Below are 15,400 nucleotides of genomic sequence, written 5' to 3'. Positions count from 1 at the left end.
AGTTGTGGGGGGCCAAGCCCCTCTTGAAACAGCCGTGCTGCAAAATTTGGACTCCCTGCATGCAGACTGGAGGCGTAAAGAGGCGAATAAACTGTATTTCTTTTTTTTATAAATAATTTTTATTAAGTTTTCCATTTAACAATCCAATTATATCACATTAATTATTCCAAATTATACCAATACAAATCATAAAGTCCAAATATTTTGCCAAATTATATATTTTTGTTGGGGGTTCCCATGCTTCGAGATCAGTCATCTCATATTTCTGCTGCTTTTAGTGTTCACCAGTCCCATCTTTCAATCTTCCTGTTGCTATCCTTTTTCTTCTTAAAAGCCTCTGAGTTGTTTCCACAGGCGAGTTAAGGTAAACAATATTATGCTTCTGTGTGAACTTTGTAAGGCTCTCCCCCTTTTTTTTAAAGCTGGTAAGTCCTTTGTTTGCAATAAATTCTCACACGCTGATCCAAAAGTCTCAGTTCCGATGAAATAAAATCTAGGCGTTTGCTCATTAATTTTCCCAGACAGCTTGCATCATAAATTAGGCTTTCCAGGGGGGATTTTGCCAAGTCAAACTTAGAATACAAACATGATAACAGAGCAGTGACTTGCCTCCCCCTAATAAGCTGCATTTCTTACAGCCATGACAGTCTCCGCCGTGCCTCAGTTCTTCAAAGGGACTGAGACTTGGGGTGAGAGCTGGGGACCCCCCTCCCCAAAATCTTGGGCAGAGAGAAGGGAAGACACCCCCCCCCCATTTTTGCAACAATATGTTAGGCTGCAGCGCTGTCTGCGTTTCAGCCTCGGGGTTGGATTCGGACGCAACAGGTAAACCTCGCAACCTCTGGATTCGCACTCAAGACTGGTGGGTATGGGTGGGTACGGATGCCCCCTGGTATCTCGCAAGCAGCTTTGCAGATGGGGGAGCGGCAGTTCGGCCGACGAAGCAGGAAGAAGGTTTTTTAAAAGAGAAAAAATATAGCCCGGAAAAAGAGAAGTTTTCTTCGGGTGCTTGCAAGTGCAAAGGCCAGAGGAACTACAGGAGACTGCAGAGGACTCCAGGCACTATGAAAAGGAGGAAGGAAGGGATAAGGAAGGAAGGGGAAAGGACCACGCTGGAAGATGTCTGTCGTGTGTTGAGCTGATCCTTCAAGCGCTGGATTGTTTTATCCTTTTTGTTTCTGAGGAAACAAAGAAATGGTTTGTCAGTCGGCGTCTCCTCCCTAAATGAGAGGAACAGCAAAGGCCAGGCCACTGCTTTCCTCTGCTGGAAGCAGGAAACTGGGCAAGGGATGGAACCACAGGGCAGCCTCATCTTGCAGGGCTCTTCTTCTGAGTTGTTGTTGTTGTTGTTGTTGTTGTTGTTGTTGTTGTTGTTGTTGTTGTTATTATTATTCCCTGCCCATCTGGTCGGGTTTCCCCAGTCACTCTGAGAAGCTCCCAACAGGATATTAAAAACACAACAAAACGTCAAACATTAAAATCTTCTCTAAACAGGGCTGCCTTCAGATGTCTTCTAAAACTCAGGAAGTTTATTTCCTTGACATCTGGCGGGAGGGCATTCCACAGCTGGGCGCCACCACCGAGAAGGCCCTCTACCCGGTTCCCTGTAACCTCGCTTCTCGCAGGGAGGGAACCTCCAGAAGGCCCTCGGAGATGGACCCCGGTGTCCGGGGTGGAGACGCTCCTTCAGGTCTACTGGGCCGTTAAGGGCTTTAAAGGTCAGCACCAACACTTTGAATTGTGCCTGGAAACGTCCTGGGAGCCAATGTAGGTCTTTCAGGACTGGTGTAATGTGGTCTCCACTCCCAGTCCCCAGTCTAGCTGCCGCATTGTGGATTAATTGCAGTTTCCGGGTCACCTTCAAAGGCGGCCCCACTTAGAGCGCATGGCAGTAGTCCAAGTGGGAGATAACCAGAGCATGCACCACTCTGGCCAGACAGTCTGCGGGCAGGGAGGGTCTCATCCTGCGTACCAGATGGAGCTGCCCTGGACACAGAACTGACCTGCACCTCCATGGACAGCTGTGAGTCCAGAATGACTCCCAGGCTGCGCACCTGGTCCTTTGGGGGCACAGTGACCCCATTCAGGACCAGGGAGTCCCCCACACCTGCCCGCCCCCTGTCCCCCCAAAACAGTCCTTCTTTGTTTGTCAGGATTCAACCTCAGTCTGTTAGCCGCCATCCATCCTCCCAGGCCCTCGTGTGGCGATAGTCCACTAACTTGGTGGGGGCAGAAGGGCATTTAGGCTTGGTGATCAACCTCTCCAGCCAGAGACAGTCTACCTCTGGGGCTAAAAGCAGAAAACCAGGAAGGTGTGATCGACCTTTCGCCTCGCTCGGCCCTTTGGGGTTGCCAAAACTTTGGGAGTTCGGAGCTGAACACCGCAAGGGTGTCCTTATGCAGGTGTAGAATTTTAATCGGCTGTTCTTACCGGTCTTGCTTGCAATTTTCCAGGCTGTTGTTCAACTGGGAGAGCTGATTCTGGAGGTGGGTTTTTTCCCCTGGGAAACGAAAAATGAGGGCTTTTTAGATTCCCCATTGCTCATTCCCCCCCCCCCTTTGCCAAGCCAGCAGCAGACAATCTATTATTATTATTATTATTTTCACAAATTCCACTCCTCAAATGGGGCATTTCTGGGGCTGCCCCTCCCATCCCCTGAGGATCGACCGGCTTTTACTCACAACAGGGCCTTAAGACCTGTGGAACTCCCTGCTACATCAGGAAACCGAGGAACGGTCGAAGGAGCTGGGTATGTCTAGCCTGGAAAAGAGGAGGCTGAGAGGAGATAGGGGAGCCACCTTCAAATGCCTCTTATGGAAGAGAGAGAAAGCTTCTTTCCTCCTGCTCAGGAGGGCAGGACTTGAACCCGTGGCTTCAAGGAACAAGGAAGGAGATTCCGACTCAACATCTGGGAAAGCTTTCTGACAGACAGAGCTGTTCGACCGTGGGACCGACGGGGGCGGACTCTCCTTCTTCGGACATATCTAAGCAGAGTTTGGGCGGCCAGCTGTCCTGGGTGCTTGAGCCGAGATTCCTACATTGCAGGGGGTTGGGACGGATGGCCCCTGGGGGTCCCTTTCAGTGATTCAGGCCTCCCCCCACTCCTGGGCAAGAGGGGCTCTGCTTTCCTCCTGGGTCTCCCCATCCCAACTGCCAAGCCCCACAGGGCCTCTGAGACCCCCGCCGTTCGGTTATCTCACCCTCCAGATGTTTGAGCGCTTTGACGGCATCTTCCAGCACAGATGCATTTTTCTTCCAATGTTTCTAGGGACAGGAAACGAAAAGACAAGACGCTGGAGGTCGTGGGTGGGGAACCTTTACGGAAGAGTGGAGGCGATGGGTGCAGAATTTGCACCCGTCGCCCCAACCTGTGAAATGACGGACCCTGCTAAAATCGCGAAATCAACTGCCAAACTAAGGAAGCTGAATGACGACGTGTTTACGGAAGAATGGAGGCGATGGGTGGATGATCCCTCAAAAGATCACCTGTACACAAAGATAAATACATGATAGATAGATGATAGATAGATAGATAGATAGATAGATAGATAGATAGACAGATAGATGATGGATAGATAGAGAAAAATGAGATATAGATAGATGATAGATAGATGATAGATAGATAGATGATAGATAGATAGATGATAGATAGATAGATGATAGAGATAGATAGATAGATAGATAGATAGATGATAAATGATAGATAGATATAGAGAAAAATGAGATAGATAGATAGACAGACAGATATAGATAGATGATAGATAGATGATAGATAGATAGATAGATAGATAGATAGATAGATAGATAGATAGAGATAGATAGATAGATAGATAGATAGATAGATAGATAGATAGATAGATATGATAGATTAGATAGATGATAGATAGATAGATAGATAGATAGATAGATAGATAGATAGATAGTCAGACAAGATGATAGAGAGATTCAGTACTTTTTTCTGGGGGTACGCAGGGGTACACATTCCCCTAAGCATTTTGTGAATCTTTGTACTTTTGTCCATTTAATGTATTTATTTCCCCCGATTCGAACTATAAAATGATGGTTTTCTTGAGTCAAAATGAGAGTACCCCTAGAAAAAAAATCACTAGATAGATGGATAGATAGACAGATAAAAACAAAAGATAGGTAGATTACCAGTTCTTCTTGGCAGGATTTCCAATCCGCTGTGGTGTTTGCAAGGCTCTGATTGACAGCTGCCAAAAGAATGGGAAAGATTTGTAAGTTGTTTAAGAGACCACTATAAGGAGATGGAAACATTGGCAGGGTTTTGAATTCCCTTGTAGTGTAACAATGACCATGGGAAATATGGATTGATAGAACTGGTTTGGGAGTTTGGAAGAAGATGCAGTTTTAAATGTTTAAAATGGGACTCCAGTTTAAAATGGGAGTCCTGAGATTTGCAGGAATCTCTGTATATGGATACGTATTTGGATTTCTTTATAATTTTGTATTGTCAAATCAAACAAAAATGATTCCCCCCCCCCAAAAAAATTAAAAATAATAATAAAGCAGAGTTTGGGTGACCAGCTGTCCTGGATGCTTGAGCCGAGATTCCTGCATTGCAGGGGGTTGGGGTGGATGACCCCTGGGGGTCCCTTTCAGTGATTCAGGCCTCCCCCCACTCCTGGGCAAGAGGGGCTCTGCTTTCCTCCTGGGTCTCCCCATCCCAACTGCCAAGCCCCACAGGGCCTCTGAGACCCCCGCCGTTTGGTTATCTCACCCTCCAGATGTTTGAGCGCTTCCTCCTTCACACCTTTCAGCACGGATGTGTTTTTCCTTGAATGTTGCTGTGGACAGGAAACGAAAACGCAAGACGTTTGAGGTCGTGGGTGGGGAACCTCTGGCTTCCTGGACGATGGATGTGGCCTGCCAATTAATTCTCTCTTTGTGGCCCCTGGGACTCTCCCCGGCCCCCACCTCACTATCCCTCCTTGGGCATTTTGGAAGGGCTGGGATGTGGCCTTGGACTCTGAGCATTGCCTCTTCCTTTCCTGGGAGGAGCGTTGTGCGAATGGGTGTGTTTGGAAGCGAACCTCCTGATCGGGGGCAAAATTTGCACCCGTCGCCCCAACCTGTGAACCGACGGACCCCGCTAAAATGGCAAAATTAACTGCCAAACTAGGGCAGCAGAATGATGACGTGTTTATGGAAGAATGGAGGCGATGGGGGGATGATCTTTCAAAAGATCACCTGTATACAAAGATAGGTAGATGACAGATGAGATAGATATAGATAGGTGATAGATAGATAGATGATATAGACAGATAGACAGATAGACGATAGACGATAGAGATAGATGATAGATAGATAGATGATAGATGATAGATAGATAGATAGATAGATAGATAGATAGATAGATAGATAGATATAGATGATAGATAGATGATAGATAGATAGATAGATAGATAGATAGATATAGATGATAGATGATAGATAGATAGATGAGAGAGAGAGAGAAATGATAGATGACAGATAGATAGATGATAGATAGATAGGAAGATAGGAAGATAGAGATAGAGAGAGAAATGATGATAGAGATAGATGATAGATGATGGTGATGATAGATAGATAGTTAGATAGATGATAGATATATAGAGATAGGGAGAGAGAGAGAGAGAGATGATTATAGAGATAGATGATAGATATAGATAGATAGATGATAGATAGATAGATGATAGATAGATAGATAGATAGATAGATAGATAGATAGATGATAGATAGATAGATAGAGATAGATGATAGATATAGATGATAGATAGATAGATGATAGATATGGATAGATGATAGATAGATAGATGATAGATAGATAGATAGATAGATAGATAGATAGATAGATAGATATAGATGATAGATAGATGATAGATAGATGATAGATAGATGATAGATAGATAGATAGATAGATATAGATGATAGATGATAGATAGATAGATGAGAGAGAGAGAGAAATGATAGATGACAGATAGATAGATGATAGATAGATAGGAAGACAGAGATAGAGAGAGAACTGATGATAGAGATAGATGATAGATGATGGTGATGATAGATAGATAGATAGATGATAGATATATAGAGATAGGGAGAGAGAGAGAGAGATGATTATAGAGATAGATGATATAGATAGATAGATGATAGATAGATAGATGATAGATAGATAGATAGATGATAGATAGATAGATAGATGATAGATGATAGATAGATAGATAGATAGAGATAGATGATAGATATAGATGATAGATAGATAGATGATAGATATAGATAGATGATAGATAGATGATAGATAGATAGATAGATAGATAGATAGATAGATGATAGATATATAGATAGGGAGAGAGAGAGAGAGATGATTATAGAGATAGATGATAGATATAGATAGATAGATGATAGATATAGATAGATAGATAGATAGATAGATAGATAGATATAGAGATAGGAAGAGAGAGAGAGAGAGAGAGAGAGAGAGAGAGATGATAGATATAGATGATAGATAGATAGATAGATAGATAGATAGATAGATATGATAGATTAGATAGATGATAGATAGATAGATAGATAGATAGATAGATAGATAGATAGATAGATGATAGATATATAGATAGGGAGAGAGAGAGAGAGATGATTATAGAGATAGATGATAGATATAGATAGATAGATGATAGATATAGATAGATAGATAGATAGATAGATAGATAGATAGATAGATATAGATAGAGATAGGAAGAGAGAGAGAGAGAGAGAGAGAGAGATGATAGATATAGATGATAGATAGATAGATAGATAGATAGATAGATAGATAGATAGATAGATAGATAGATGATAGATAGATGATAGATTGATAGATAGATGATAGATAGATAGATAGATAGATAGATAGATAGATAGATGACAGATTACCAGTTCTTTTTTGCAGGAGTCCCAATTCTCTGTGGTGTTTGCAAGGCTCTGATTGACATCTGCCAGTTTTGCCCGAAGAACATCGCTTTCTGTCATTTTGCCCTCGGCGGAGGAGGTATGGTTGTAGCGCTGGGATTCACATTCAGTCCTTTCCTTTATGTATAAAGCCAGGAAGGTGAAAAGCAGGACCAAGGTGACAACCAAACCGCAGACAGTGACCCAAAACTTCCATTTTGGACTTGAGGGCTTTTCCGACATCTCGGTGGGGGATTGGGGACAACGCTCGTATGAAACCTCTCCACCCATCTAAAGCGAAACCCAAAAAGAGAGATCTCTGCTCCAGGCGCAGGGAAAAACTCTCCTCCGTCCCCCAAACTCCACGCCTCCTCCAAAGCTATCTCAAAACTTTCTTTTCCTCTTATTTGGCTGACTTCGCAGAAATGGCACAGGCGGTGTGGAGGATGAGCTCAGCTTTCAGAATCGAAACTTAACCAGGTCACCGTTTGCAAAAGCAGGGACTGGACATGTTTTGGCCTGCTAGCGAAAGGGTTGGTTTGTTTTTCTAAAAACGAAAACGATTGGAGTGCCCTTTTGCCCAAAAAGTTGAAGTTTGCTGAGCCAGTGCGAGGCAGCTGTGGAGGCCAAGCGTGGGTTTTTGGGGGAATTCCTTGCTGTGAAGATGAGGAAAGTGATCCAGAATTCAGAGGTCCAAGTAAACAAACTATAAATTGACAGACAGACAGTAGCAATATATGAAACAACTCAATTCTTATAACTAAGATCTTTTGTACTCCCGATGATGTGAACGATTGTAAAACAAGAAATTAAAAATGACTTCCAATTAGTCTCACCGTACTTTATCAGTTTATTATCTTATACCGCACAGTTACATATTTCTTATATAAAAGGTAAAGGGACCCCTGACCATTAGGTCCAGTCATGGCCGACTCTGGGGTTGCGGCGCTCATCTCGCTTTACTGGGCGAGGGAGCCGGCGTACAGCTTCCGGGTCATGTGGCCAGCAGGACTAAGCCGCTTCTGGCGAACCAGAGCAGCGCACGGAAACGCCGTTTCCCTTCCCACCAGAGCGGCACCTATTTATCTACTTGCACTTGGACGTGTTTTCGAACTGCTAAGTTGGCAGGAGCAGGGACTGAGCAACGGGAGCTCACCCCGTCATTGCGGGGATTCGAACCACTGACCTTCTGATCAGCAAGTCCTAGGCTCTGTGGTTTAACCCACAGCGCCACCCGCGTCCCTTATATATTTCTTATATAGTTTCTGTTAACTTCCCTACAAACTTATATTTATGTAATGCAAGGTTCAGTCTAATTCTGCCAAGAAGTTTCCTTTTATACCGTAATTGTTAAAGAAATTCTTTATGTATGCCGCAACAGCTGCCTGGATATTGTTAGACCAGAGATGGAAACAAGAAGCTGTCCCGACTTAAGAAGACTGGCAAATCAGGTTACACTGGTCCCTTGGTTCTCAAACTTAATCCGTTCCGGAAATTCCATTCCAAAACCAAAGCGTTCCAAAACCAAGGCGCGCTTTCCCAAAGAACGTCATACAAAATGGATTGATCCGTTCCAGACTTTTAAAAACAACCCCTAAAACAGCCATTGGACATGGACTTGACTATCTAGCGAGACCATTGATCCACCACCATCATCAATCTGGTCCAGAGACCCAACAAATCGTTACAAAGCAATACACAATTCAGACAGCCCACCTCCAGGTTAAACAAGCATTTTGTTCAGAATATAGGGATTATTTGTTCTTGTAACCACCGATAAAACTTTGCCATAAACTGATCCATAAAATGAAAGCAAGAATCAATGTACTCTGCTATAAAATAAATAGTATTGTAGATGATAAAATTAAAAACTATTATTTTCCCTTACCCACACTGATGATAGTCATTGTTTGGATGGGGGGCTTTTATCCATTTCTGCAGTCACACAATCAATCAATCAATCAATCAATCAGTAGCTGAACTGGGTTCCACAGAGTCACAAAAACAAATGAACCGAAAAAGCCTCAAAAACAAAAATGCAAAATAAAGAGCGAAAACCAAAGCGCCAAACTTAATCCATTCCAGAAGTCCGTTTGACTTCCGAAATGTTTGGAAACTGAGGCGCAGCTTCTGATTGGTGCAGGCACCCCGGAAACAATAGCCAACAGCAGCGTCAGATGTTCGGCTTCCGGAAAACATCCAAAAGCATTTACTTCTGGGTTTTCGGTGTTTGAGAAACAAGGTGTTTGAGAAACAAGGTACCAGTGTAAATAACCTTTTTGGATTAGGGGTTGTTTCTGCTGCTGCAACAAATAATAGGCAGGCAAATAATACGATTTGTCCTGATATTATTTACTGTTTTTGTCCAGTTTGCCCAGTGAAGTATCATCAATACCTTCTCTCTTTGGACTCCCGCCTGCATTTATTTCAGCGACTTGGCTCACGGTGACTCCTTCTCTGTGATGGACTGCCCCTCCCTTAAAGTTGGGAAGATCTGTTTTGCTGCGAAATTGCATCATTCCCAGGCCGGAAGAGCTCGTAAAAGAGATTTGTTGTTGTTTAGTCGTTTAGTGGTGTCCGCCTCTTGGTGACCCCCTGGACCAGAGCACGCCAGGCCCTCCTGTCTTCCACTGCCTCCCGCAATTTGGTCAGACTCATGTTTGTAGCTTCGAGAACACTGTCCCACCATCTCCTCCTCTGTCGTCCCCTTCTCCTTGCGCCCTCCCAACATCAGGGTCTTTTCCAGGGAGTCTTCTCTTCTCATGAGGTGGCTAAAGTCTTGGAGCCTCAGCTTCAGGATCTGTCCTTCCAGTGAGCACTCTTCAGAGGGCTGATTTCCCTCAGAATGGAGAGATTTGATCTTCTTGCAGTCCATGGGACTCTCAAGAGTCTCCTCCAGCACCAGAATTCAAAAGCAAAAAAAAAGAGATTTAGCCCCTCTAAATTAACACATATTCCCTCCCAGATGGCCCTCTCTAGCCTCCCATCACCAAGTTCTGAGGTGGGGTGTTCTCGATCGCTTTCCAGACGGGGATCTCGCTTGCTCCAGATTTGGAAACCAGATCGCGATCTCACTGAAAGAGCCGAAGAATTCTCTATCTGCTCTTCTGGATTTGGAGGGACAACCTCACAGGGTTGTTGTGAGGGTGAAATGGAGAGGATGAGAATTGTGAATGCCACTTTGAGCGCTTTGTAAGGTGTTGTTGTTGTTGTTTAGTCGTTTAGTCATGTCCGCCTCTTCGTGACCCCCTGGACCAGAGCACGCCAGGCCCTCCTGTCTTCCACTGCCTCCCGTAGTTTGGTCAAACTCATGCTGGTAGCTTTAAGAACACTATCCAACCATCTCGTCCTCTGTCGTCCCCTTCTCCTTGTGCCCTCCATCTTTCCCAACATCAGGGTCTTTGAATGAATTATTTCTGCCCCGCCCATCTGGCTGGGATTCCCCAGCCACTCTAGGCAGCTTCCAACAGGATATTAAAAACACAACAAAACATCGAACATTAAAAACTTCCCTAAACAGGGCTGCCTTCAGATGTCTTCTAAATGTCAGAGAGCTGTTTATCTCCTTGACATCTGACAGGAAGGCGCCACCACCGAGAAGGCCCTCTGCCTGGTTCCTTGTAACCTCGCTTCTCGCAGGGAGGAAACCCCCAGAAGGCCCTCGGGAGATGGACCCCGGTGTCCGGGGTGGAGACGCTCCTTCAGGTCTACTGGGCCGTTTAGGGCTTTCAAGGTCAGCACCAACCCTTTGAATTGCACTCGGAAATGCAGGTGTGGATTTTTTCCTGAAAAATATTAAAAGTTTATCGACATAAACAAAAGCGGAATAGTATCCAAAAACAACCCCCCAAAAAACACAGATAGAGAGGAAGGGAGTTTTTATTTCCCCAATATTATTTTAAGAAAGGAACCCTGCGAAGATTCTCTGCAAAGAAACATGCCAAACCGCGGGTGGTTGCCATACAGGTTTCCTGGCCCTGGCAGCAAAATTTGTGGGTGCCTGGCTCCCTTCATGGGGAATTCCGTGGGTGCCCAGGCACCTATATGCATATTCTTCTCTCTCTCTCCTTTGGGGAACAAAAGAGAGTCGTTTGCAGGGCTGGATTGAGGTTTGGTGGACGTCCTCAGCTCCTGAAGGTAATAGGGCCCTTTATATGTCCAGCTGTCCTTTGTCAACAACAAATTGTCGCTGTTTTTTGCATTGAATATACAGTGGTACCTCGGGTTAGGTACGGTACTTAATTCATTCCGGAGGTCCGCTCTTAACCTGAAACTGTTCTTAACCTGAAGCACCACTTTAGCTAATGGGGCCTCCCGCTGCTGCCACTGCGCAATTTCTGTTCTCATCCTGAAGCAAAGTTCTTGACCCGAGGTGCTATTTCTGGGTTAGCGGAGTCTGTAACCTGAAGCGTATGTAACCTGAAGCGTATGTAACCCGAGGTACCACTGTATCTTATATGGCAATTGAAGGACCTCATAGGTATCTCAAGCCATTTGCACATAACAAAATATATATTTTATCAAAGTAATTGTTGAAAACTGAAATACAATTAAGAAGAAGTACATAAAATGATTTTTGATTCCCAACAAACTTAATAATGCAAACACATTGGCATTTTGCAGTAACAAAAGTTCCTTTACAATATACAAATACTCATCATCTAGTCTCTGGAAACTTGCTATAACATGAAATATTAAGAGGTGCAAATTTATGATGCAAACTACTAATAATTATAAATAGCAAAATGTCAGCACCCTATATATAGAAGTGAGCAAACCAGGGATATTTTAGGGAGTAGGCAGGGCCCATGACTTACATCAGAGGAGCCTTTGTTGTTGTTGTTGTTTAGTTGTGTCCGACTCTTTGTGACCCCCTGGACCAGAGCACGCCAGGCACTCCTGTCTTCCACTGCCTCCCGCAGTTTGGTCAAACTCATGCTGGTAGCTTCGAGAACACTGTCCCACCATCTCGTCCTCTGTCGTCCCCTTCTCCTTGCGCCCTCCATCTTCCCCAACATCAGGGTCTTTTCCAGGGAGTCTTTTTCTCTTCTCATGAGGTGGCCAAAGTCTTGGAGCCTCAGCTTCAGGATCTGTCCTTCCAGGGAGCACTCAGGGCTGATTTCCTTCAGAATGGAGAGGTTTGATCTTCCTGCAGTCCATGGGACTCTCCAGAGTCTCCTCCAGCACCAGAATTCAAAAGCATCCATTCTCCGGCGATCAGCCTTCTTGATGGCCCAGCTTTCACTTCCACACATCACTACTGGGAAAACCAGAGCTTGAACTATAGGGACCTTTGTTGGTAAGGTGATGTCACAAAACACTGTTGCTGTTTTGTTTGTTTTTTATCTTATATTTTGGAAATATACATCCAGTTGTTTTTATTCCCTTTAAATTTTTGAGAGAGAGTGGGGCCCTAAGTTAGAGCTTGTTGAGCTTATAGGTAGACCCGGCGCTGCCCGCAGCCGCCGCGGTGCGCGCGGGCGGAAGACGCGCCGGCGCGCCCTAAACCTCGCGCGGACAGTCTATGCGCGTAAAGACGCACGGCGGCGCGCCTCGGCCGGCAGGAGGTGCTGTTGTAATTTTGGAGAGGGAGAGAGAGAGAGAGACAGACAGACAGACAGACAGACAGACGGAGGGGGGGGGTGCGGTTTGCAAAGCGCGCAAGGACACCCACATCCCGCGCTCCTCCATAACAAGCCAGCCTCTCCTCGCGCATCCATCGTCGGCTCTGGACAATAAGCGGTTGGCGGAGGGGATGCTTTGCTGCTGCTGCTACCGGCAGCCGCCTTCCTCCGCGGCCCCTGGGACGCGCAGATCTTGAAGGAGGAGGAGGAGGAAGAGAGGCGGAGGAGGAGGGAAAAAGGGAAAAGGAGAGAGAGATCAATCCAGCCCAGCAGCCTCTCTCTGTCTCCTTCCCTCTCTCCTTTGCACCTTGCAAGGTTGCCAGGCTGAAGGAGCGGAGCGCGCCAGCCGCGGCACCGAAAATGGAGTAAGTCTTCCCTTTCCCATCACTTCCCCGAGCTCCTTTCTCCTTCCCTCCTTCCTCCCTTCTGCGTGCACCTTTCTCCTTAAACCTCCCCACACCCCACCCCGCTCCGCGTTTGCTGTTTTTCTCCCTTGCTGCAAAGCCCATCTCGGCTGGTGTTCGTCGGTGGTTTGGCGCACAGGCGGCGGTTGTGCGTTTGTTTGCGTGGAGAGAGGGAGGGAAGGAAGGGGGAGACGTGGCTATATGGACACCCCCAAATCCGAGAGGGCTCCCGCACCCCACATTTGCCCTCCCTCCACCCTACCCTGCGTATTGCTCATAAACACTTTGAGGTGGGGGGAGCACAGCTTCCACACCCCAGTGGAAGAGATTTGGGGACGATTGATGGGTTTTGCATTTTGGCATGTGGGCGAACCATCTCCCTCACTTCTTTTTTTTTTTTTTTACCTGTTGTTTGTTTCCTGCGTGATTCTGCGTGGCAGCCTCCACCCATCTCCCCCCCCCCTCTTTCCTCGCCCCCCTCCCCACTCGCCGTGACTCAGGCGGTTCCCAGCGACTGCCTTCTTCTCTCTCTCCACATCCTTCCCCGGTTCCAATCCTGATTTTTTGGGTTGTTGTTGTTTTAAAAGGAAGGGCAGCCCCGGTGCGTACAGAGAAGACGAAGCGTCTTCCATTGGGCTTGGGCAGGGAGGAAGAGAGAGAGAGAGGGAGAGAGAGAGAGAGAGAGAGAGAGAGAGAGAGAGAAAGGAGGTCTGGCCCTGTCATTAGGCAGACTGAGGAAGGATTCTCAGTCATCAGAGGATGGAAGGATTGCAGGTGCTTGGAGCTGCCTCTCCGCCACGTGGGCCGGAGTCGTTTCCCTGAGCCCAGCGAACCTCCCAGCCCATCTCCTGCGTTGAAAGTCTAGCGGCCGGCCTTGTTGGGATTTGGGTGGGGAATCTTTTCCTTTGCCTCGGGCGGCAAAATGGCTTGGGACAGCCATATGGAATATGTTACTAGGCCTGTGGAAAGACCCGACGTGTGTGTGTGTGTGTGTGTGTGTGTGTGTGTGTATGGTCTGTCAAGCTCAGGACGTTGTGCTCTTACATTATTATTATTTTTGTTTCGGAGATTTCTACCCCGCCTTTCAAACCACGGTTCTCTCAAGGCAGCCCCCCAGGACCAGAGAGCAACCTCGAAACAGCAAACGTCTAAAATGTTGAAAGCAAGTGTGAAACCATTTGTAGCAGCAAATATCAATACAGTGGTACCTCGGGTTACATACGCTTCAGGTTACAGACTCCGCTAACCCAGAAATAGTGCTTCAGGTTAAGAACTTTGCTTCAGGATAAGAACAGAAATCGTGCTCTGGCGGCACAGCGGCAGCAGGAGGCCCCATTAGCTAAAGTGGTGCTTCAGGTTAAGAACAGTTTCAGGTTAAGTACGGACCTCCGGAATGAATTAAGTACTTAAACTGAGGTACCACTGTATCTAAAATGTTGGAAATGGACACAGAGGCACAGATGAGACCAGCGGGCCGCCACAGGCAGGATGGAATCGTAGAAAGAGAACAGTTAAAAGCAAAGAGTGTCATTGATTGGAAATCCAGCCCATCTTCTCTCTAAAAACTGGCCCTGTGTCATTTTTTAAAGGGGTCTGAACCCAGAAATCTTACTCCCTGAGCCCTCAAAATGTTCATTTCAACTTCTGCCTGGTGCTGACCTGCGGATGGTTTTGTAGAAAAAATGATAAAACAAACCGTTGGGGTTTCCAGACCAAATATCTCGATGGAGGAACCTTCTCAGAGGTTTCTCAGGGTGGTACAGAAACAGCACTTCGGACGCCTGGGCCCGGCAAGAGAACGACAGAGCTGCCTCTGTGCATTTCCCTTTGCCAGACCTCTGTCGGTACCAGTAACCCAGTCTTTGCTAGGATATTCCCCCATGGGGTCTCTTCTGGCCCACCCGTCTGGCCGGCGTCCTGGGATTCCCCCTCACTTGAAACCTCGCCCGGCACAAATTTGGAAGGAAGGCTGGCATGAATGGGAACAGCTTGGCAGCTAGCTTCCTAGGAGTGCCAACTTTGACCCACAACTGTGGGTGCCCGGGGTTTGTGTGTGGGCGCCATGCAGCGGACATGCCCTGGTAGAGCCGTATCTTACAGGAGGGCTAGTTGGGGGGGGGTTGAAGCCTCCAGGGGGCTGCCACTGGCCTGTTGGTGCCAAACTGGGTGAAATAAAGCCACGTTTTGCTCCTGGCGGCACCGAAATTTTGTGGGTGCTTGGCTCCTCCGTGGGGAATTTCACAGGGGCCCAGGGAGTCAGCACCTCTGTAAAGCTGCTTATCTACACCCTCCACTCTCCTTTCCGAGAACAAAAAAAATAATTTGTGCTTTCCCTAGCAGCCTCCATGAGGATTTGCTGGCGCCAGGCAGAATCTCCTGGGAGATCTAGCCCAGAGAGTTGTCTTGACATCAGCATGCACCAGAGAGCGAGAGTGAGAGAGAGA

The 15,400-nt window shown here is 46.4% G+C and overlaps 2 protein-coding genes across 6 annotated transcripts in view; one reads left to right on the top strand and one right to left on the bottom strand.

Moving 5' to 3' along the window:
• Positions 1 to 485: 485 nt before the first annotated feature.
• LOC309333016 (uncharacterized protein) lies at positions 486 to 7,308 on the bottom strand. 4 transcript variants are annotated; one of them, XM_081846452.1, is made up of 6 exons: positions 6,914 to 7,298; positions 4,743 to 4,809; positions 4,157 to 4,215; positions 3,202 to 3,265; positions 2,432 to 2,501; positions 486 to 1,178 (listed from the first exon to the last, which is right to left on the bottom strand). In XM_081846452.1, the coding sequence occupies exons 1-6, from the start codon at positions 7,217 to 7,219 to the stop codon at positions 1,034 to 1,036; spliced, it is 711 nt and encodes a 236-aa protein (XP_081702578.1). In that variant the 5' UTR covers positions 7,220 to 7,298; the 3' UTR covers positions 486 to 1,033. The 4 variants fall into 4 exon arrangements, 3 of the variants coding, with proteins under 3 accessions (XP_081702578.1, XP_081702579.1, XP_081702580.1); XM_081846453.1 differs by lacking the exons at positions 3,202 to 3,265; positions 4,157 to 4,215 and having other exon boundaries at positions 6,914 to 7,286; XM_081846454.1 differs by lacking the exons at positions 4,157 to 4,215; positions 4,743 to 4,809 and having other exon boundaries at positions 6,914 to 7,286.
• Positions 7,309 to 12,553: 5,245 nt separating this feature from the next.
• The window catches only part of PALM (paralemmin), a 35,426-nt gene continuing 32,579 nt past the window's right edge, over positions 12,554 to 15,400 (top strand). For both annotated transcript variants that reach the window (XM_081846356.1, XM_081846355.1), the window contains exon 1: positions 12,554 to 12,917. In XM_081846356.1, coding sequence (XP_081702482.1) covers positions 12,913 to 12,917 — 5 coding nt within the window. In that variant the 5' untranslated portion in view covers positions 12,554 to 12,912. The remainder of the gene's footprint in view (positions 12,918 to 15,400) is intronic.

This window comes from Podarcis erhardii (genome assembly GCF_964252035.2).
Source record: "Podarcis erhardii genome assembly, chromosome: 18".
Taxonomy (NCBI): domain Eukaryota; kingdom Metazoa; phylum Chordata; class Lepidosauria; order Squamata; family Lacertidae; genus Podarcis; species Podarcis erhardii.
Note: the sequence above shows the minus strand (reverse complement) of the source record. Positions and strands in the feature narration are given on the sequence as shown.

Coding starts and splice junctions, on each gene's coding strand:
- LOC309333016 (XM_081846452.1), bottom strand. CDS start 7,219: ATGGGTGGAGAGGTTTCATACGAGCGTTGTCCCCAATCCCCCACCGAG. Junction 4,216..4,742: donor AGCGCTCAAACATCTGGAGG/GTGAGATAACCA, acceptor TTCTTTTGGCAG/CTGTCAATCAGAGCCTTGCA. Junction 1,179..2,431: donor GAAAATTGCAAGCAAGACCG/GTAAGAACAGCC, acceptor TTGTTTCCTCAG/AAACAAAAAGGATAAAACAA.